This window comes from Topomyia yanbarensis, chromosome 3 (assembly GCF_030247195.1).
Source record: "Topomyia yanbarensis strain Yona2022 chromosome 3, ASM3024719v1, whole genome shotgun sequence".
Taxonomy (NCBI): Eukaryota; Metazoa; Arthropoda; class Insecta; order Diptera; family Culicidae; genus Topomyia; species Topomyia yanbarensis.
In genome coordinates this window covers 14,199,727-14,224,485 of record NC_080672.1, presented here as the reverse complement: position 1 = coordinate 14,224,485, position 24,759 = coordinate 14,199,727, and the positions used below count along the sequence as shown (strand labels likewise).

Sequence of the window (24,759 nt, the reverse complement as noted above, 5' to 3'; positions counted from 1 at the left end):
TGGATCAGTATCTAACTGAAATTGTTGATTGACGCCAAGATGACGACTTCCGGTTACCTCAAAACCGTGAAAATCATCATCAATATGTGTGCCAATTGAAAGCGGGTGGTCAATAGACATCAGAAATCGATGATCTACATTTTGAAATCCAAGATGGCGATTCCAGTTACTAGAAAATAGAACCATCATCAATTGAGTAACATTTGAAAGGGACTGGTCAGTAGACATTGGAAATCGATGATTTACTCCATTTTGAAATACAAGATGGCGACTTCCAGCTATCACAAAACCATCATCATTGATTAGTAGAAATGGAAAATTAATGATTGGAAATTCAAGTTGACGACTTTCGGGTACCAGAAAATATAGAGAACCATTATCGATGTGGGTGTCAGTTGAATTGGGTTGGTCAGAAGATATCAGAAATTGATGATTAATACCATTTTGATGTCTACTTGCGGTAATTTTAAACCATTATCAATATCGATGTCATTTGAAAGGGGCTGGTCAGCAGACATCGGAAATTAATGATTGGTGTCATTTGGAAAACCAAAATTTATTTATGTTTCTAATTTTAGGAGGGAGGCCTAGTTGAGGTGGTTTTGAAAATGTATTGTTACAATATTACTACAGTGAAGACCCGATTTTATCAGCATCTGATTGTATTAATCCCCCAATTTTATCAGCTTTTAGACATGATTTTGTCAGCCTTATATGAAAAATGATAGCTGGTAGTTTGATAGGCTCTTGCAGAGTAAAGCGTCAATCCTTTCTTGAGCATATTAAAATAAAATAATTTTTTAAATTCTGCACTATCGGCGCCGGTGGTTGAGTGGTAAGCGTGACCGCCACTCATTCCAGTTGGCCTGGGTTCAATTCCAGCCGAGGTCGTTGAGATTTTTCTGAGGTGAAAAAATCTGTGGTCACGTCTTCCTTCGGAAGGGAAGTAAAGCCGTTGGTCCCCGGTCCATGAAATTAGTGGATCGATATCTAGTCCAGGTAGTGGAATCACCTCTCTGGCATCGGTAAAGAAGAAGTATATCCAACTTCTATACTCTACTAACAAAAAATATCCTCCTCCCGTGATACTTGTGGAGTGCGCAGTAGTATATACGGCCTCTAGTAAAAGCAAGTATCGGACTAACAATTCCTTCCCTTTCCTTCCGCGATCTACGTTCGGGCCTGGCCGGCGCCGGTATTGATCAGAAAACTTTAGGATTACCAGGAGTTGCACATTGAAAGATGTTTCGCTAATCCCAAGCATAATTATCTACTGATTCCTTGTGCAATTTCAGCTAGTCCCGATCGATAACGGAGTAGCAGCCAGGGGTGGTCGCACAAGCTCAAGCTCAAGAAAGAAAAATATTTGTTCCGATGTCAATGTTCCCATTTTATCAGCCTAAAATTCATCAAGGGGCTGATAAAAACGGGTCTTTACTGAATTTCGATATGTGTCAAAAGAAAGCAATCGATTGTTTTAGAAAATGAAACTCCTATGCCTTCTTAACCCTTGTTTCTCCCTATTGTCTTGTAACCGGATGTCGCCATATTGGATTTAAAAAGGGGTTAATCGTCGATTTGCGATGTCTACTGACCACCCCATTTCAAATGGTCGGTGTTAAGTCAGACCGGACTAAGTGACAAAATATTAATTTGGAGAAAAACGAGTTTAAAGTTTCAATCGCAGCATCCTTTACATTATGATTGTAAATTTATTTTTTCCATAATTCTTGTTTATTGTTACATATTTCAAATCTGGCTGAAGTCGAATGTAGCTGACAATATTCCTTATCCAGAGCTATCATTATCTAATTTTTTTATGTTTTGCGACTTAGTCCGGTGTGACTTAACGCCGACCAAATGATATGCATATTGATGATGATATTCACTGTGTTGAGGAAGGCTGAAGTGGCCGTCTTGGGTTTCAAAACGGCGTTAGCGATCCAGTTCAGTCGTCTTCTGACCACTACTTTTTAAATGACACCCATAGTGATGATGGTCTCTCTTTTCTTGTAACAGGAAGTCACCATCTAGGGTTTCAAAATGGCGTAAATCAGCAAATTTCGATGTCTACTGACCATCCCTTTCAAATAACACCAATATTGAATATGATTCTCTCTATTTTCTGGTAACCGGAATAGCGTTAATCATCCATTTCCGATGTGTACCGCCTTTCAAATGAAACCCATATCGACGATGGTTTTCACAGTTTTGTGGTAACCGGAAGCCGCCGTTTTGGATTTTCAAATGGCGTTTATCATCAATTTTAGATGTATAATAACCACCCGCTTTCAAATGACAGCCACATTGATGGTGATTTTCATTTTTTATTGTAAGAAAAAACTTCCATCTTAGATTTCAAGATGGCGTTATTCATCCTTTTCCGTCGTCTTCAGACCACCCCTGTCAAATAACACCCCATATTGATGATAGTTCTCTCTATTTCACTCTCTCTCATTATGGTAACCGGAAATCGCCACTTGGATTTTCGAATGGCGTTAATCATCAATTTTCGATGTCTACTGAACCTCCACAATCGAATGACACCCACATTAAATATGGTTTGCACTTATTTGTGATAAATTATTTCAGAGAAACCATTCCTAGGATGCGAATGGGATATTTCTCTTCTTAGGGCAAAAGTGATATATCTTTTTAGCCTATTTTTGCCCTAAAGTTTTTTTTATTCCATTTCTGCTCCGACTAAAAGCGGTTTTGTTCCTAATAAAAAGTATACCCTTTTTGCTCGCAGTGAATTTTTAACCCACTCTTGCTCTCAGGCTCTCAAATAGTCTACGCAATAGAGAAATTAACTAAGGAAATTGAATACAAAATGTTGATTCGAAGTAATTACTTCACATAACACTTCGCTTCTGAACACACCAGAACTCGACAACGGTTGAACTAAATCCGCTAGTACACTTCGTCAAATATTTGACAAGCGTATTAATCTCTACAATTTACGCCAAAATATGTCCTTAATCTGTTTTTCGAGATCTTTTTTTGCTCAGCAATATTGTAGCGAATCAAATCTAAGCAAATAGGATTTGATTTTTTGAGCAACTATATGGTCACAAAAAACTACGGATAAAGTTCTAAAGGAAGTTATTTAGGGTTCCACAAGGCAGCAACATGGGAACAGTGCTGTTTGTACCATTCTTCAATGATACTAAATTACTGCTTGGCCTTTGATACCAACTGCTGCATGCAAATAGCTTCCCTTGTGTGGAGAATTTTGGAGGATTACTGAAAAATTGATCGAATAGAGCTACTGAAATAAACACCACCTGGGAGGAATTAAAAAGAAATCTTTCTCTTTGTATTTTCTCTTCATTGGTTATGCAGACGATTTGAAGCTGTACCTTATATTTCCTCCTATCGATGATTGCGTTCGTCCGTCGTTCGCCTGTGTGGACGAAACTGATTCATATTCAGTATTGCGAAATGTTAAGTTACCTCTTTCCACCATTCGATAAGTCCGATATATTTTGACTATCAGATGAACCGGAAAAGTTCCGAAAAGCTTAGCACTTTTATTTGAGACCTTGACCGACCTGATTTGGATTCCACAGGTAGTGAGAAATAACTGGATTGAATGAATGTAGAAAAGATTTATTTGAATTGCACTGAGAGACCTTCTCTGGTGGAATCCCCAATAACCTTCTACCGTACCCGATTCGTTGTAGTTTGATCGGTCATGATTCGCTGAAATGACGCAAAGCGACCAGGCACTATTTTAGCCAAAAATATCAAAAGACGAAATCGAATTTTGTTTTTCAAGCCTCACCACGATATCATCGAACAACGTTTGGACACAACGAATCAATAGCAGTATTCATTCGAACACTATCCGAAGTCGTACACCTGTTTGATTTTGGAAACCTTAAATTCTCCAAGTATTATTTATTCATTAAGATTATTATCTGACCTTTTGGTCGAAATGATGTGTTAAACGAAAGAAATTATGTGAAAAAATCACCCCAAACGCAAGATTCGAACATGCAACCCTAGGGACTCCGGCCCAATTCACTAATGCTATTCCTGGATTATGATGAAATCCCAAGAAGAGCACAGTGACAGTGATCGTATCACTGCCTCCAAAACAAGATCACACACAACCACCGCTGTCACCCAACGCGTTTTTAACGTTTTTGAGGCAGCACAATCAAAAGATTTTTTTGGCCTGATTTTGCGTCATGTCAATATTCCAAACAGGAGTGGTATGCGGCTACTGGATGGGATCCATCGTCGTTGTACTATTGTAGCACATCCTCTTCGTAATGGCAACTGGCTAGATCTGATCAAAACGTAACTAGGCTGACCATTATGGAACTTGATTAAAGGTAGAATCCGTTTATTGTGGCTATGTCTGTTGTATAATTCATAATTCATACTCTTATCCGTCACAAAAAACGCTAGCTTTCTTGCCGCAGGAACAGGTTCCTTGTCAAATCGAATTTTTCTTGAACTCATGCGCAAAATGAAATTTCAATCTGCAAGAATTATTCCGCGTTCAGGAGCCTTGTAAAATGTTAACACCGAAATTTGTTTGAAATCAATAAATCTTGGGATTCTAATTTTACAAGGCTCTTCGCATATTTTTCATCGTCGATTAAGACACACTAATTGAGTTTTATCAGAACCTAACCATTTACCTTAAGGATCCGGGTCCTGATCACTACTCACGGAGACGAATTCGTACGGCACAGTACGGTAGAATTCGAGATTTTTGAATCCTTGAGTCTTGATTTTTCGAGTGGCTATCAACTGCTAATTAAGATAGATGGCCGCAGTATTTTCAGGATAATCCGGCAGCTCTGCTAGCTCCTGAGTTGGAGTTGATGGACTTTGGATGTAAATTCGTCGAATTATTCCTCAGTTCTCTTCCTCCATCATCTCTTTAGTTTATAGTCGTGGAGATAATTGCTGGGTGTAACGTCGTTATTTCAAGGAAAACAAATCATTTGATTCGCGAATTCCGTTGGTAAAAAAATCCTGCTGCGCTTTAAGGGATGCCAGTAGTATCAAAAACCGGGATAACTGTTTGCAGTAGACAGTTCAATTAATGCTATCGAAACAAATTCGAACCGAACGCTTTTCCTACCTCAACCAACAGAAAACCATAAAATTTAAACCCAACCCTAACCCGAAGCGTAAAAACCAACGACGCCTTACTCCTGGCCACCCTAGCAAAGATCAAACCAATTAACGACAGAAGAGCCTCCAGCCATCACATATGTATCTGCGGCTGAGTGCTGACGAAAGCCTCGATTGCTACGATCCGACCGACAACCTATTCTTCCCAATCAACTTTAATACAGAAGCAACGGCACGGCAGCGGCGGCAGCACTGTAGAAGAAGTAATAGCTTCCAGCTCTTATCGCAATCCGGCACTATAAACTAACCTCACTTTATTTGGTTTTATGATTCGATATTGCGGTATTTAGAGTCAACCGTTTTGAATCCCCTCCGGGTGTACACCTCCGCGCCGCTGTCTGAGAAACCCCCCTTTTACGCTACATTTTCACTCCGAATGCCAGTTCCGAATGAGGACATAGTTGAGCCTGATCAGGAAAAATGACTACACTGCGGCCGCACACTTTGGAATGGGGCGAGGCCGGACCGGCACTGTACTGATGGTCGGGGCCGATGGCAAATCGACAACGGGGAGAAGAAACCAACTACAATAAGAACTTTATCGGAAGAAGGTGCACCCCCGTTCTACTCGCACCTCTTAGACCACAAACCCGCGCATTTCCTGTGTGTGAGACAATAGACAATATTCCAGCATCGTCATAGTTGGAATTGTTGTTATCGCATCGCATCCACAGCGTCGTTTTGCCAACGGACCTCGGTCGGTCGGTTCGGACTAACTGGCTGCTTCCTTCCATTCTCTGGAATGGCTCCTCCTGTGGTTGTCGAACGGAGAAAATTTAATTCATTTATTGTGTATTGCTGCTGCCTTTCGGTGTATGTATTGCTTGTATTTCTTTTTCCGTTTCATTGCTATACTGTCCAAGATCGACTCGTTTGGCCTCGGTCGGTTGATAAACATTCTCAGTTGGTTCTTGCTTTTACGGGCAGCACATCTTCCGAACGGGAAACGCAGGAGACTATTTCGTTAAATTTCTAGAAAATAAGATTGTTATCAGTTATTGATTATTTTATGGTTTATTTACTCTTGCTGTGGCGAGATCCGAGTGATGCCGTACGTACGTGGGAAATGTCATTGCTAACAAGAACTTTTTTTCTCTCTTTTTCCTCTTTCAGGTTTGTACCAACCATCAAAGCAAGCGCTGATAACTGAACTAGAAGAGAGAGAACGCGTGTGTATGTGTTTGATTTGTAGTAGTTCCATAATGTAAAAGGTTTGAAAGTAACAGTAGTGCACTAGTTTATCCGGATCTCTCACTCATCATCTGTAAGGATCTGTTTGGGGCGAGTGGTGGAAATTCGTCGCACGATTTTCCCCCCCACGACTCCTTATTGAGCTTATCTGTTGTAAGTTTTCGCGTTTTGCGACTAAAGTGAGCGGTGCTCCGTTTTTGGTTCGACAGGAAAACGTAAACAAATAATATCAGTAGTAATGTTCCCAATATGGGTGAGTGTATCTTTGAAAACTTCTTCCTGTTGTTCAACCATAAAAAAAAATTCATTTTCTTCTATGCATAACTCTTTTTGTCTTTCGTCTCGCGCTGCTTCTCTCGCTCTCGCTCCTGTCCTGTCCTGTGTGTGTGTGTTTTGTGTTTGTCTTTATACCTACTCTACATGTCTTTTGTGTTACCCGATGAAAACGCCTGCTTCGCTTGCTGTGTCCTCGTTTTTGCCTGCGTTCTCTGTTCATTATTCAAAACCCGGCCAAAGCAAAACAATAACTCCGGTGTGCGCCCCGGTGGGGATAAAACATGCAGAAGGCGCTATCAGATATGCCTAAGTAGCACGTACCAACCTACCCCCGGCGCGCTCCTACTACTGCCTGTACTAACCAACCACGGAACGGAGAGATGCGGGTTCTGCACGAATCGGATCATGATAATGGTTGAAGACGGAGAAAAAAAAAACATAAAATAAAACCGTGTAGTACCGATGCCCATGGCTCTGCGAAAGCTCTCTGTGTTCCAAGATCTGTGGATGCGCTCGTGAAAGAAAGGTCATCTCGCTGGCAATCTACGCGCGGTGGACGACGAGAGCGAATGGTTTGTGTCTGTGTGTCTGTCGCCCTCTATTGTTAAGTACCTAAACAGACGAAGCGATGAATAATGGGCTTGTCTCTTTGAAGTGAGAGGACAAGAGAGAGAGAGAGTGTGGGTTAGTAAATGGTTTGCTAGACAAGGATTAACCTATTGACATTTGACAGGGGACCAACGCAGAGACGGGTACTTAGCCCCCGAAGATGTTGGTTGTTTTGATTTTGTTAATACTGTGCAGTTAGTTAAAGGTTTCAAGTATAATTGTGCGCTTTAGTGATAATCGGCAAGGGAAATTTACCAATTATTTTTTATTTCACACTATATTCGATGAACTAAATAACTAAATACTTGTTTTATGTTGTGACTGTTGCGAATTATCGCAGTAGTCATTGGTCATTTTGGTTGACAGTGCCAGTTCTCAAAAAAATTTTGCTTTTCATCCCAAATTTGCAAATCGCCTGCCAATCCAACTATTTTTAACAAACTCTGACAACTTTTTCTGCTGAAGCATATTTTGGAACCTTTCCTTTTTCAAGAGTCTGGTAAAACTTTTGACCAGGGAGATGCTTAAAATCCGCCTTGACCACTATTTCATCGTCCATTACGACTCATTCACACTTGGTAAACAATGTTGAGTTGAACGGTCTTGGCTTAGCCGTGGTGTTCTGCTTGTTATCTCGATTGGGTGTCACTGTACTATACCCAATTTCTTGACAGCATTTCCAGTGGAAAGGTTTGAGAGTGCTGGACACTCTTCTTTCGATTACTGTGCAATTCTGATTTAGATTTCTTCCAGAAGCTGGTTTCCTAGGGCTCCCCAAATACCTAAATCATGTTCGTCACAGTCGATTTGACAACATTCAGCGATGGTGTGCCAAATTCGGGTGGAAGTATTTTAGATTTTTTTTTTGCGTTCGTCCAACATTTTCATACACTGCTCTATTCTTTCTGCGACGCCATTTAGACAACTGGAGGCTGCCGAAAATAACCAGTTACCTGAAAGGCTTCAAGAGCGCCATAAAAAGGTTTCTAGGGGATCCGATTTGAACTTAGCAAGGAGTTCTTATTCAAATCGTCTATCTAACACGGCCCAATATGTTAGCCTACCGGACCCGTGGTTCTTTTATATATCAAGCAAATGTGAAAATAAATTATTGGGAATTGGATATGGATCATTTTTTCGTGGTAACGAAATCTTGAAAGTCACTCTCTTTATCTGACAGATTCATGATGGCAACAGTGATGCTGTTCTAGTGCTTGCTATTAGATGCTCTTTCTCTATTATTTTCATATATGAGTCACTATTGTAAACCCGCTGTCTTTGGCATTAGCTCCCTAACTAGTGGTGCTGGCTGTTGACTTGAAGGTATCGGATGCAGCTTTTGCAGCTGTCATTATAGTGTGAGCAGCTACCATAAATGTGTTAATTGTGATTCAGGGGATTATATTTAAAACTGTATGTTCGGTTTGATGGTTGTAAGTAAACTGAAACCTCCAGTTACGAACTCTTTACGTAATATTCGATTCACATAACTTCGAAATAACGAACTCTTTGTTTACGAACCATGTTCGTACACAATGTTGGGGGCGCGACGTTTGGCATAAATACGTTAGGCTTAAGTACGTTAGGCATAATTAACGTTAGGCATAATGGACGATAGGCATAATTCCCAAAAATATAAAAATAATCGCAAGACTTTCGTTTTTATAGAGATTTCGTTTGTTTTTTTTTTTTTTCAGAGTAAAAAAAGGACGCTTTGCTATACCATACCTTCGCATAACTTTAGCGAGAGACTATAACATGAAAAATACCATGCGAGATATTTAACCCTTGCAAGTGTAGCTTTTTTCTATTTTTTTTCTGTAGGCGAGATGAAGAGAAGATTCTTTAAGTGAACAGTTTTGGTACAAGCACATTTCAAGCCGCTTAGATTAATTATTAAAACAGTTGCATCCAAATATTAAAAAAAACAATTAACAGACATTATGTTTTGGATCCTATGGAAACTGGCAGTGTCAGGTACAGAAACAACATTTGGTTACGGATTCTACGTTTGTGATGATACCTTTTTCGTTTCGGTAACTCGTCACAGTACAGGATTAAACTTTCTCTCATATCAAAGAGATTCCGTAGTTCTATTTGTGATGGCCTCGAGAATACAATCATTGTGCTTAAGAATATGAGAGACAATCAATATAGAACCATCAATATTCGTATATTCATTGAATGAATAATAAAATGCATCATTCTTTCTTTCATGAGCTGTTCTTCAAGGTTATATATATTTTCTTCTTGGGCAATTTCATCTTGCATGCATGAAAAACTAATCTAAGTTAACCCTTACATGCCCAACTTTGTGTAGTGTTCAAAGAGTTCAAGAAACACGAAAAACCCGCTTTGAAAGATGCTTCTTTCGCAGTGATGGAAGCTGCTCGATATTTACCTTCCGGTGCTCAACACAATTCTCCTAGAAAATTTTTAATATTCTGTATGCTAGGAAAAGATAGTCGAAGACGGTCCAAATTGATGCGTTTTATCAGTTTTCAACAATAATAGAAAATAATGAAGATATATCAAAATTTTATTTATCAACACTAACTGTAAATATCTCTGGTAGTGCTGCTCCAGCAGAGTTATATCAGACTACTAGAAATAACATCAGCTCGAAGTTCTAATAGTACCAGTTACTGGTCTTGCCTGTTTTTTTGAGTAAATTCGGCCTAAATCAAAAGTTTTAGCAGTTTAAAAATGTTGTTTACTTAATACAAAATAGACCGATTTTAATCAAGACTCTTAGCCTATTTTAGAGAGGTGAAATTTGTTTATTCGTTCATTCGATGTGCATTCGTTCTACATCTTTTATTTGAGTTAAGGTTTTTTGAGGTGTTGGTGTTTGAATGTTGATCGACTTCTATCAGCTTCCAGAGTGATTCTATAACATCAAAAATTTTCAAGCATTTGCGCTCTTACCACCCGATGCTATCACCACCAAAAAGTTATTTTAGTAAAGGATACTTCAACATGATAATTTATGCCAAACGTCCATTATGCCAATCGTCTTTATGCCTAATGGGGTACACCCCACAATGTTCGCTCTGGTTCTGTGTTCTCATATCAAACCCACAATTTGTGTATGGACTCGAACAGGCAATTTCGCACCAAAACACGTGCACATGTTCGCATGCACAACCGAACCCACATGTACGTACATGGTGTGCGTACGCACAGATTCGTGGTACCAGTTTTCTCTTTCTCACTCTCATCATCACTAGACTTTTTTTTTATTTTGCGCGAATCGTTCTCGTGTTCGCACTCGGTGTACGTTCGAGGTGAACCTGTACATCGAAACGAAACATGTTTGCGGTTGAACGCGTGTACTAAATTTAGTACACAGGTACAAACTTGTCGATGTTTATGGGAAGTCTGGTACAGTATGAAGTTGTACACAATTTAACATTTTCTTAGCTAACTGCTACTAATAAAAGTTGGGTACGTTCGAATCGGGGTTGACGAGTGCATGACAGAAATCGATGACTTGAGCTCTTTTGTAATCCAAGATGGCGACTTCCGGTTTAGATAAATTCTCTATAACATCAACAATCGAACCAATATTGTTAGGGTTATCGAGAATATTGCTCAACCAACGAATATCCATAAGAATGTGAAGCAAACTTTTTTTACGAACTAAATCCCAAATAACGAACATTTTTTATACGAACTAATTCAATTTACGAGCCCCCGGTTTGGTTCATAAATGAAGGTTCCAGTGTATATGGATTCTTCTTCGAAGTTTCTGGGCATGAACCCCATGTACGTACGTGGTGTGCGTACGCACAGGTTCGTGGCACCAGTTTTCTCTTTCTGACTCTCACCATCACTAGCGTTGACTCTTTTTATCTTGAGCGAATCGTTCTCGTGTACGCACCCGGTGTACGTACATGGATGTTAAAACTAGAGTGTGTACATCGTTCGCTTGGGTTCGATGTTCGAGGTGAATCTGTACATCGAAACGAAGCATGTTTGCGGTTGAAAGCGTGCACTAAATTTAGTACACAGATACAAACTTGTCGCTGTTTATGGGAAGTCTGGTTCTTACAGTACAGCATGAAGTTGTATACAATTTAACATATTCTTAGCTAACTGCTACTAATAAAAGTTGGGTATTTTCGAAATGGATTAGATAAATTCTCTAAAATCTCAACAATCGAACTATTGCTAGGATTATCATGAATATCGCTCAACCTAAAGTTGCCAGCTGATTTCAAAAAGGTACCAATTGTCCATTTTCATCATCTACTTGTCAAACCCGTTTCAAAAATCCATATTGTTAGGGTTATCGAGAATATTGTTCAACCAACGAATCTTAATAAGAATGTGAAGCAAACTTTTTTTAAGAACTAATTATTTTTACGAACCCCCGGTTTGGTTCATAAATGGAGGTTCTCCTTCTCCTTCGAAGTTTCTGGGCATGATTTTTCGTAATGTGCCGTCTGATCATAAAACTGACACGTATCGATCTGTCCCTGTTGTTTCATCTAGTAAGCGCAGGTAGGAAACAAAAATTCATACAACTGAGTAAACCCACAAAAATATCATTGGAAATATTTGGAAAGAATTTTTTCCATGTATTCTCCGTAATGGGTTCTAATTTCCGGCTTAAGTTTATGTATGGCCATATCACAAGTAAGCGATGCAAGATCGTGTAGTAGAACCTCGTTTTGCCATCGTCCATACACACGAGGAGCTTGATTCAAACATCGTCACTCTGAACCACTTACCATAAGATGATATAGAAAATTGATTTATTCCTGAACTAATGTGTTGAATGTTGTCGGGTACCGTTTGCTAGACGTAAGATGGAAATAGATGAACTTCCGTAAGGCAAAGCTCTATTTTAACCCTCAGTTAATGTTTAACATCGCAAACACTGATGCGGATAGATCTAAAGTCAATGGGTATTCAGCCGAAACTCGATCAACTGCTTTTGAGATTTACTCATCTCGGCGGATTGTCCTTGGCTTTGTCTTTGGTATTTGGAAAAAAGACTGAAGCTATAATATTGAAATATGTCAACCGATGTTACCTAAATAAATCGTTTGCTTTACTATCCTCGAACATGCCTTTAAGTTTTCACTTTTCACCGGGCTCTAGGCTCGTCCATAAACAAACTCTTCAGAAAAGATCCAGCTTAGTAAAATGTGTGTCAAGCAAGATCCGTCAACAAAGACGCCTTAACTTCCTTAACTACACATTGAACTTGGTCGGACCATATCCAATTTTCTGTTCGGATCAAAGACAATCTGCTAAGTACCGTGACAGATATCCCGAATGTTCGGCCAGATAAGCTTAGAATTGTGATATTCTGTCAAAAGCAAGTAAATGACGATAGTGATGACAAGTTTCATATGAAAGATTACCGCGTCTGCATGTCCGCTCACAAAGTTGAGATTGACGGTGTGGTCATCAATCCAAGTTTTCCGTGCGGGGATCTGCTGAAGCATGGTGTTGGCTTTTCGAAGAAGCTCTCGCTCCAGTGATCGAAGATTTTGAATGGTAATCGCACTGGACTGGACAAAATTTTACGTCACTTGAAACTCGTATCATGGCGGGACGGTTTTGCTTTTAATTACATCTTCTTGGAAACGGATCATCTGCCTGTTCGACTGTTGGTATCGCGCATGGTCATGCATTGAAGCACTAGATACAAGTAAATGGGTCATTGTAGCAAAAAGGGTCGGTATTAAAATTGCCCGGAGAATCATACGGATGACTCTTGAAATGCTGAAAAATGTGCTTATTGTGGGAAGAGTCCTTACGATCCATTATCATGCCCCACGTACAAACTGCACTCAAGGAATATAAAGCGTTCCCTTAAATACACTCTAAGCACTCTTTTGCAGAAATAGTAAAAAGAGCTACGTCACTCACCCCGACAAATCATTATGTAACTCCAACGGTTCCCATGTCGGGACAACTTTTACTGTTCCTAAAACTATAGGCACCTTGCACCAATTCGATTTTCGCAAAAAAAATTTGTGTGCACTTAAAAATAACAAACCTATCCATACTTTTTTTTTTGACTTATCCTTACTTACTTTATAAAGCAGATCAAGATTTCAGCGCAACTTCGCACTCCTGGTGGAGACCAACCCGGCCAACCGCAAACTACGGGCTTGCTGGTATTTCCATCTTTTCCATATGGCCAAAACGTACGATAACAATCATTAAACAGTGCTGAGTGTTCTCGCCACCGAGAGCTACAAGTCATACAGTGTCAGTAAATATTAAAACCGCGCTTGGACCAATATTGGGTGGTCAAAAAGAGTGTGAGACTGCTTTACGAGTGAGCTTTGACGAAATTCAGTGGGTGTATTGTGAAAACGATGTCCCAGGTAAATATGACTTTGTGTTCACTGACCAATTTTACGAAGACAATTATTACTAGAGAAATAATGTGGTTGGGGACTTAAGATGCTCCCAACAATACCGTCGAATTTTTAATCGGTAAAATGCTTAAAAAACAAGCCTACACGTCAGAACAACAGCAGGATTATGTTTAGCACGTTGGGCCAGCCGTCACTACTTTAAAATAGTGCTAAAAGTGGTATTAAGATTGAGGTTGTGCTAAAGTTCCTGAATCCTCCTAGTTGTACTGAGCAGTGAAACATCGTTGACTTTGGGTTTCTTCGTACTGGACTCGCTCATAATTACAGATGTCTCCTATATTCAATTCCACCATGTCCACAACACCGAACTGATAATGCTCAACAAATTGGCCCTGGCAAATTCCATTTAAACAACAACCTAAAACACGTGGTTGAATGTGACATCGTTCGATTCGAAACCCCCGTGTCTAAGGACAGTGGGAAAATTGAGGTACGGCTACATGAGCTGGCACAGCTTAATTACTGTGTTTGCCGTCGAAAAATTAATGTCGTAAATCGTAGAATTCGAATCCGCTTTGGAGGATTCATGGACAAACTCATTCCTTCTTAAGTAACGCTAGAAAATAAAAGTGTTCGGTTCCATTGAACAAAATCTTGCGCATAAAATCACAACTTGATACATGCCAGTTCCAGTTTACAGGCCACAAATGGAAACCGAATTTGTGACTGCGATTCACGCCATAATGACAACTCCAAAAACCGGCATCCAGTAGCTCAAAATTAACAGCAAGCACCAGTAGCGAGGGAGCAGCTGTGAAATGGGACAGCCATGATGGAAGGGATCGTCAATCAATGCAAAACAGAATAGTGTCCTAATCCCATATACACCTGAACCCTATCGTAATAAGACCCAAGATCTCCGTTCCAAGAGCAGGAGTTGGACGACAAAGCATTTTATAGTTGCGATTATTTTTTTCGATGTTAGTATGTATCCTGTTCTAGGACTACACGTGAAAACCAAACAATGTTCCAAGATTTTGAAACTTGCTTAGAGCAAAAATAGAACCAATTCAATCTCTTACCAAGTAGCCTAACTTTCCATTGCCTATCAGATCAATTAATTGATCACAAATGTACAAGCGAATACCCAATAATCCAAGCGAAATAAGCTTATGATTAGAAATCAAAGCGGATGAGCCTCTGCGTATACCGCTACCATGTAATATAAGTTTGTGGTATCCACGATCTTACTACTAATCAGTCACCAAACTCAGCAGAGCAGAGTTAGGTGCTATAGGTTATGAATCAAATAGAACGTTCAAATAATCAAAGAAGTTTGAGCTCGAAATTCGTAAGCTAATTAGCCAACTGATGCGTACTATTGTCGGAGCATTGAGTCGAATCTAACACATCAAAGTATTTATAATGTATAAGTTTGCTTCATAAAAATGCGGTTTTGAATGTAAGGTTTTCTTTCTTGCAGAATACGCAATAAATGCATAGAGATTGATTCGTGGTACTGTAATCATAGTTGATCAGATGACTATACAAGTCATCTTTGACATATATCATTCAACAACTGGAAGACACTAATTACGCGTGGATTTAAAATGCATTTAATGGATGGAAAAAAAAGTTGCATCGCACGATTCGTGAAGAATCAAAAGTTCGCTTTGTCACAGATTTGTTGGACAGGAACCCAGTGGATCTTTAGACAAGAAATGTGGTAATTTAACAGCTATATCCAACGTGAATAGCAGGGTTCAAGTGTTCGTGAGGTCAAGTAGGAATGAATTGGACGGCCGCATTCTCACAAAGCGAATTCATTTGGGAATATCCGGAAGATGTTTGTCCATGTCACATAGGTAGTCTCTCCGGATCGCAACATGAATTATTTAGTAGACGCCCTTTACGCACACAGTTCCAGATCGTGTCAGCGTATCTCGATTTTGTCGTCGTCCATAGATACGAAGATTCTGATTGTGATACCTGAATAAAACTTTCCGCCTCGGCTTTTAAACGAAAACTTGAAGAAATTTTCACTCGAAAGAAAAATGGAATAAGTCCATGGGACACTTATTAGCATTCAGGTGTGATAAATACTAGTATTGGCTTGGCTTGGGGTTTACTTGCATGTTCCATTTGTTCAAGAAGAAAATTCTTGCCTTAAAGAACAGCTCATGTAGTGAAAAATTATAATTTTTCTTATTATTATATAAACGAATACACAAACATGACAGCTTCTACAGTGATTTTCTTCCACGCTAATCAATAAAATGATAATATTCCATATTATATTGCTTTCTGATACGAAATAGAGACAATTTCCATGTACTGTGGCGAGTTGCCAATAAATCAGGTTCCGTAGCGAACATAAGGGATAGTGAACAATAGAAAAATCTCGTAATATTTAAGATTGTTAGGCGCAATTCTCAAATATTCAGGGGAGTTGTTCAAATTCGACAGAAGTCCTAAGAATACCAGTGAAGTTCAACTAACTGCAGCGGAATTTTGAAAACTTTCGGAAAATTATTCGAACTTAAGAGAATTTCTAGGACTTTTCAGTAAGTTCTATGAAATTTGGTGTGGTTCCGAGAGCATCAGAGAAATTTGGGAACTCTCCTTGAACTGCAAGTTCTACAAACTTCGATGAATATATACAAACGATACGAAAATTCTATAATCTTTAAGCAATATCGACAATCCTTAATCGTTTTGTAAATTTTAACAAAAATCTACTATGTTTAGAGAAATACTGCATATTACAGGAAAAAAATCTGCAAACTGCGACTAATACCCAAGAAGATCTGCAAGTTTCAAAAAAGATTCGCAGAACTTTCCTGAAAAATTTCTGGCGTCCGCAGTACTTCCCAGAAATTCGCACCGCTAAAACCTCCCCAAACTGTCCGCCAGAAGCTTTCGTAACAACCCAGCTAGCAATTCCATGTAGTTGAGTCGTCCTCCAGATTCAATTATTTATAAAAGGAAAACTTCTAATTCAAATACTTGATTTCAGAAGGAAAATTACAAATTATAAGTTTTGAGTAAATTTGAAGAGTGCCTACCCCCTGGTAAGTTGCTCCGCGCACTGGAATGCGCGTCGTTGGTCATCGCTTGGTAGTTTGGCCGGTTGCTCCTAGCAACCGCGAAGGGTACGCTGCTTCACGCGAATTGCTTCCCGACCGGGGTCTAGGCTAGCCGTCGCCTACTCATCAGCTCTCGATGATTGCTGCTCTCAAGTGTGCAATTTGACTCGACTTATTCGCACTGTTTTTCGACGCTATAAGGCACTGGTTGAAGAGTTGTCGCATTAGTTTTGCCGTCCGAATGTAGAATGAGCTTGTATCCCACACACCATCGCCTTGGTAACTATGGATTGCGTGGCGCTTCCCAAACGAGCTGGTTGTCTAACTGGATGATTAATTGTTTAAATGGACGGACTTTCCTCAGATAACTATAGAATTCATGCAATTGGCGCACCTCGGCTTCGGTTGAGAGATCCCCGAAAATATATTTTTTATAATTTCCATTTTATTCTGTTGTGTTCATTTAATTATTACTACTCCACACTCAAAATATTGCAAATATTTAATGAAGTTCACTGCGTCGACCTACAAACAGCCCCGGAGCTGTTTTCCAAAAAGTTGAACTTACTTGGAGATAGTGGAAATTATTTAAAAAAAATCTTAATTACAACTAGATTAAAAAAGCTATATGAAGTTAATCCTTAAAATTCACAAAGCTTCAGTCTGAGGGTTGCAAAACTTTCCCTGATGTTAGCAAAATTTTCAGAACCTTCATTAAGTGTGTAGACTTTCAGCAAAGTTTATAATACTGTACTGCAGATCAGATGGCAGATGTACTTAAAAGTTCACACCTTCCGACCTTCCTTTAAGGTTTCCAAATTTTTACAAATCTCCTCAGTAATCCTCAATACTTCACTGAAAGTCGCAAGATTGACATAAAGATTTTAAACTTTCTCCAAAGATTGCAGAGCTGACTTGACGATTGTACAATTAAAGATTACCCATTTCCTTGATTTTCTTAAAAGTTCAAACGTTCTCAAAGTTTAACAAACTATTTAAAATCACGTAAAATATCCCCAAAAATAACTAAACTTTTGTGCACATTCCTGAATTTGAAAAAACTTACCCTTACGTCTCAACCTCGCAGTGCTACTTAGAAGATCCCACAACTTCTCTGAAACTCGCCGAATCTTTCTCTAACTGTGAAACTTTCGTCAGGATCACAAAACTTCCCCAAACCGTGCAGATGTTAGCGAAATTTCTTTGAGCTTGACTGCAGCGCACAAAACTTTCTGGAAAGTCGCAGACCTCCTACAAAACTTGTAAAACGTACCCGAATCTTCCGTATAATTTCCATCGCAATTCGCAGAGAATTCCTGAAGCTCAAATTACTCTCCTGAAGTCCGCAATTTCCTTTGAACCAAAATTACCTGTTATTCATAGAGTTCCGCTGTAGCTCACATTACTTCTGTGTGGTTCTTGAAATTCCTTTGAAACTCGTACAGCCTCTCTTAGCTTTACAATACATTTTCTAACTTTGCGGTGTTCCCGATATTCGCCAGACTTCCTTCAATTTTGTCTAAGTTCTTTAAAATTGAACAGAACATCCCTCGTTAACCCTAGAACGTTGCACTGGGGTACAAATGTAGCCCACGCCTTCTTTGGAGCCATGTAAAGACGAGAATTCGACATTTTCCGACTTGGGACCATAATTCAATTTAGAGTTCCTAGTAAGAGTAGGAAAAAGTGGTGTAGCCAATTTACTTATAGCCTTCGTAGAAGCAAGTGTCAAAGTTGGCGTGGGGTACATTTGTACCCCAGTGTACGGTTTCCGTTAGTGTTTTGTCAGGTTTCGTACTGTCAGTGGAAATGTGATTCGTGACAATACCAGTTTAAATATTGATTGTTTTACTACATAAGTAACCATTCGTATCATATAATCGTTTTTAATCATTTATTCATTTAATTTAAATTAATTTTGAAGAGAAACAAAAAATCGTTCTCATTTTTGCTGATTTTTATTGTTGTATTGTTTATTTTTTATAGTTTTTCAAAACAATGACTCGCAAATATAATTTGCGCACAATTACTGCTGTAACAGTGTGTTACCAATGTATTACTGGCCAGAAATATTTTTTTCATTTTAATTTCCACCCCATTTTGTTGTATTTTCCAAAACCCGATTTTTAAACTTTCACTCTTCCTAATAATTGCACTTTTAAAAAAAAAATGTCGAAATTCCATTTTATTGCGTTCTAAGACCATTTTTCAACTTTTAGAATCATTTGATTTTTTTCCAAATCGGTTGAAAATTCGCAAAGTTATAATAATATTTGCGTTGCGTTGCGTAAGCACGGTATACTTCGTAGATTGCTGACTGATGACTTTTCCAGCCAGACTACTTGAGGAGCATTGTTTGGGAATAACAATTGATCCACTCCAAGCGAGAGTTTCGCCTTAGAGCCACCATTGCGGGCCACGACAATCGTAACTTGGGATGAGAAAGGAAGTGTTGATGTGGTACTTACTTAACGGAAGGCCCCGACTCAGTGACACTCCCATAAGTACCAGGGATTGGGTAGTTGGTGGGTTGTTAGTCAGGATTCGCTTTAAGCAAGCGATGCGACTGAGAATATATTTTCGTGCATGTTTGAATAGTTTATTGACTGTAGGATACGTAAATCTTCTAGGCGTTTAAACTCTAGCTAATTGTTTATTGAGATTGTTTCATCGAAAACAACTTGAACTCCGGACAGCCGGCTGTCAGGAGTGTTGTCCACAATGTAAAATGGACCGTAAACAATGAGTTTAAAAGTGGTATAGTGGAACATTCAAAAATTATGTCGCGCAAAGATTACCCAATACTAACTAACTCTCTGTCATATTACCACGTTATTTTCCCCTTGGTCTAATACGAATTTTTCCTTCATTTTGTAGTAGCACTTTTATGCCGCTACTCGCAAAAATGTTCATGTTCTATGGAATTTCCTATATACATTGCGCAATCGTGCGTAAAACGGCACATGACGTGCTTCCCTCCCATTTATCGTGCTGAAATGATTGCCGCAAATTGGTAATTGGATTTGAATTGATCTTGCGAATTGTCAGTTCTCCACCCTCATACATAATTCAAAAGTCATTCACTCAGACAAGATCATGCGTATTTCCCACCCGCATTAAAGACCCAGTGGATTCGTTTCCTAGTTGGTCAAATAAACACTAAACAAACAAATAAATTAGTTTGTTCAGTCTAAAGAAATGTCAGCTCGATTGGCATCAACCGGCGGATACGTGTTCCCTTACAATGCCATCAAATGAAAGTGGATTTAAAATTACATACGACAAAATATGTGCAATTCAAAATATAACGAAATGAAGTTTGCTTAATTATGTGCAATAAAAAAAGATCGGAAAAAATTAGTTGCATAACCAAGGTGGTTCATTTTTAAAGATAGCACTGCTGATGAATCACTGTATAAAAATTGACGCGGACGAAAATAGGAAGACAATGCGTGAATTTTTCTTGTGCAAAAGTCTTTAATTCAGTAGTAAGTGGAAGATAACGACGATAATGGTTTGCCACACACTCTGCAGCGCTTGGTTCAGAAAAGGATTCATAAAAAGAACTTAGACGGACACAGATCACACCTGTTACATCATCACCATCTAGTTTCAGGCGGTGGTTCATAACATTTTCCAGGGATAATATGGTGTTGTGGTGTATATTGAAATGTATGAACGTGAATACCCTACCCTAATGATGTGTTGACTAAAAGCCATTGTTTTCACTGTACTAAAACAGTAGCTTAACAATAATTTATACTACAGTCTAATATGACATTAGTTTGTGAAAAAGGAGATAGTGGGGGTAGACGGGGTTGGACGCTAGTACTTAACATTATAAAAATTGATATTTTTAATACATTTAAACATTTTTTATATTGCTCATAGAAACAGTAACACGATATGTTAATTAACTATATAATTTATTGTTGGACAATAAAATGGATTGTTGCAAGAAATTTTATTACAAATTTACTAGAAGAATTCCACATCGAACAATGTAGAAATATTCTATGATTCAAGGATAATTCGCAAAGTTATAGTAATATTTATGAAAAAAGTCAAAATCGCGATTTATTCAATTTTTATTTTGTTCAAACCAATTTATGTATCATTGATTCAATAAATTCCGTACTCTTACTTACACAGCTGTTAAAAACGAAGAAAATGATGTATTATACATTTCCTTTGTTTGTTATTTTACCTGCGAAAATTGCGATCAAGCGCGTACATTTTTGCCCCAGCGCAACGTTCTAATGTGGAAAACGCAAGTGCAACGTTCTAGTGTCAATAAAATTCGCTGATGTTTTTCAGAGCTTTAAAAAAGTTCACAGTTCTTCTCTGCAGTTTGTGAAACTTTCCGAAATTTCTTAAAATGTTCTTGACTTTTATAAAGCATTACTGCTAATCATGGAATGCTGGTGAAGGTTTTAGAAATTTTCAAAAATATACAAAATCGAGGCTTATGCCTACTATGATATCCGCCGGCTGATGCAAGAATAAGAGAGACGCTCATTTTCGCTTACGTCCCATTGAAAATTTTCTCTAAATTTATTCTTCCTTGTTAAAAGAACTAGCGAATTTCGTAGAACTATCTACTAACTATCACATGTCACATTCGACCCAGTTGTTGACAATCGTTTTGTTTTAATTCCTTTGATGTTAGAAAATGACTCTGAAGCTTCCAACTGCCAACTTGTCATTGGCAAACTGCCAATTAGTAGACCTCCCATCGAACCCTCCCTTCATTCCATCAACCACAAAAGCTTCCACATCCGATCTATTTTCGTACTGTTCCTTCACCCCCCTTCTAACAGCCCAGGTGCGTTCTATTTCTAAGCTCTCCCTCCGGATGCCTACAAACCGACCACACCAACGTCGTAATTTCGAAAATTAAAAGTTACACGCCGTCTCCCGCTGCTGCTGCTGGTGGCTGCCACCGCGCAGCAAGCAGTTGATAATTAATAGTTGTCAGTCCCCAGTGCCGAGTTGACGGGAACGGGTCAGTAATTGTCAGTTGGTTACTACCAGTGCCGCTTTCGCCGCCTACCTTTCCAAGTGACAGCATTTTTTTTTTACCCGTCTGTACTGTACCTCCACATATGTTGCGTTACCCGAGGAGTACGTTACACAAGGGATGATGTTGTACAGCAAATCCAAACTATCATCCGAGCTGTTCTGGTGGTGTTCGGTACAAGGGACAACAAACCCCTTGAGATATCCGGTACCCTTGCTCCCGGTTCAATGCTATTCTGGTGCAAAGGAGCTTGAAAGGGGAAAATAGGTACACGCACGGGACACGATTGGAATTGAAAATCTGGGTCGGCACCTTCAATCGATCCAAACAGCCGTCGTCATAGCGCACAAGAAAAAAAAATGGAACCAAGACAGATAATAAGGAGACAAAACAGTGCTAGGAGATGCTTCTCCATAATAATACATAAATAAAGAACAGCTTTGGAGTGTTTCGTTCGGATATCGTTTTTTTTTTTGTCGTCGTGCCAATCCTGATCAGGCAACGACGACTGTGTCGCCGGTGCAATTGAAGTGTGCACCGAGATGCGACAATAATAATTGGATCTAGTTTTAGCTACTCTCTCAGCTTGCGCCAACCTCAAGGTTTGCTTTGGTAATGCGCCTACTTCGATCGAAATCTCGTGGGAGTACATGTCCTGAAAAGGAGTTCTTCCCGCTTGCCACCGGCAGTTCCCCATCCGGATCCTAATCAAACTAGGTAATCTTAATGAATATTGCATGTATTTTTCCCGTGTTGAAAAAAGTTTTTTTTTCCTTCTACCATTACGACACAGAGTGCAAAGCTGCGCAGGGGCAGGGGAAAGGTGCCATCAATCGAAAATTGCAACGTGCACGCTATCCCAACCGAACGAAAGCGGATCACAAAAGCGAGGGGGTTTCGAGTGGCGCTCCGTACCTACATACTGTGTACTATACATGTATAACAAATGCCCCTCAAATACGCGATGCAATCCCGGCGGGATTTGAAGCTGAGGGATAATGCGTCGGAATTTCGGCTGCCAAGTATCGAAGCGCGCCCGGTCGATCCAAATTCAATAAAATTGATTTCACATCAATTCACTGGTTGAGGTTCTGTCTGGTCCCGGTTGCTACCGCTTCCGGATGTGAGCGAGATAGATACCGACCGAAGGAGAAGCAAAAAAACGAAGGGATGCAATCCCGAGGAAACCCCAAACGCGTTTATTTATTTATGGGTGTTTGTGTGTGTATGTGAGGGAAAGAGCTTGAGCTCAGGGGTCTTAGGTTGGAGGGATTGTGGGGAAGTATTCGAAGCAGACCACCATTCGAGCGGAAACATAAGACGCTACAATCGGATCACCCGAGGAGATCGAAATCAAGGAAACGAAATATGAAGGAGCTTTTTTTTTGTTAAATTATTTATTGACTTTTCTTGCTGGCTGTTGCCTGGTTTCGGTTTAGTGCTCTAAAGGATTTGGCTTCTGGGGTTTTAGTTATGGCTTGGACCGCTTTATACGCAGAGGGAGAGAAAGAGAGATATGTATGGTGAAAAGCGAAGGACACAAACTGCGAATTAATTCAATAGCTTCATTTAGCGAGTTATTGGCTTTTAAGTCGTTTCGCTGTACGTAGCCTCGGAGATGTATTGGCAAACGAAGTGTTTTATTTTGAGTTCAGTACTCCGGAGTGAATGTGGGTCGTTGACTTTAGAATGCTCGAAATGGTGAAGGATTGCACTTGCTTCGAAAAAAGGTTTCGGTACACGGAAAAAACTGGTCATGAAACCGTGGAGGTCACTATTCCGTAAAGGTTGCTTTTGAAGAAAATCGTGACCAAATTCATGAAATCATGAATGACCAACCTTGTATTAATATGAATCCATCTATTTCTCCAAAACTTCAAATAATCATGGCGTTTCATACGAATTTTTGGTTTGTATTATGTTTCTCCTGTACCACGATCTCAATTACTTGTCCGGTTATTACATATTTTGCTCTTTGATTTACATTTGATGTCAAACGTCTGGCATGTGTCTCAGAACCATGGGGGCAAAAATTAATATCATCTCCAATTTTTCTGGTAAGATCACTAGCACTTTTGGCACATGTAGAGTAAGATAGGATAAAAGTACGCACTTAAGAGTTTTCGTTAGATTGAAAGAAAAGACTTCCATAGGAGTGCCACTGGCAAATAAATGATAAACAAAAGATTGAGATGCCTAGTCTTCATTCAAAGATTCAGCATTCTTTCTATTTGGTTTTACAATTATTATTTACTCTTCTGTTAAACAAAATATTTTTGGTAGAAGAAGCTTCATTTTTAATTCATTGCTTGCAACGTCCTTAATTTTTCTCGTAATTCACTCGCATTTTAAATTCCTTAAAAACTAATCAAAGAGTGAATAGCCCCATGTTTGAAGAGTGAACAACTACATAAAAAATAAGCTTTTATGGCCACATTACCTACTTTCCAAAAAATCCAAAATCAGTATTTCCTGTTAGATCCAACCCTGTGTCGACCTGAGGATCTAGCAAAAATCTATCAATGGTATATCTCACTTTGATACTTGCTACAATTTCCTGTTATTTCAATTACTACGGGAACCAGATTTATGCTATAAAAATTTCATTCAGCTAAAGCTTTGTTATTTGTTTCTGGTCGGAATGGTATCGATGGAAGCCTTGCTGAGTCGGTGGTATTATTTTAAGTAAGTACCACCCTCATCTCCAACTATCAGTGAATATAGCAAAAACCGACAATTACGGTTTTTTATCCTGTTAGATTCTTGAGGGCGGCAGACACCTCAAAGTTGTCACGGAACAAAAATGGGAAAGAGCGCAGATATAAGGGAATCATCGACAAGAATTTTATCACAACATAATACGAAAGATTTAAGCCCGTCTACCATTAACGGAGAGCACCACATAAAAATTTATTCTTGGATTGTCAGATATGTACGATGAACCTGACACAGATCGGTAAACAAGTAACAAAAGCTTCACACAATGTTCTCAGTGACCGATTATTTGTTGCTGAAGCTAAAAAAATCAATTTTCTCGGCCTTCATTTGCAAACAGTTTCTCCTGTTATAAAGATAA

At 39.1% G+C, this 24,759-nt stretch overlaps 1 protein-coding gene across 9 annotated transcripts in view; it reads left to right on the top strand.

The window, feature by feature from the left end:
* LOC131688976 (teneurin-m) overlaps positions 1–24,759 on the top strand; it is a 573,241-nt gene that overhangs the window by 188,133 nt on the left and 360,349 nt on the right. For 5 of the 9 annotated variants that reach the window (XM_058973678.1, XM_058973673.1, XM_058973674.1 and 2 more), the window contains one exon: positions 6,271–6,330. The exons of 3 other annotated variants lie outside the window; for them this stretch is intronic. Coding sequence is in view for 4 of the 6 variants with exons in the window: in XM_058973673.1 (XP_058829656.1) it covers positions 6,271–6,330 (60 nt within the window). In the remaining 2 variants the exon portion in view is untranslated. Of the gene's footprint in view, positions 1–6,270; positions 6,602–24,759 lie in introns of all 9 variants that reach the window. One more of the 9 variants, XM_058973676.1, reaches the window with a different exon arrangement.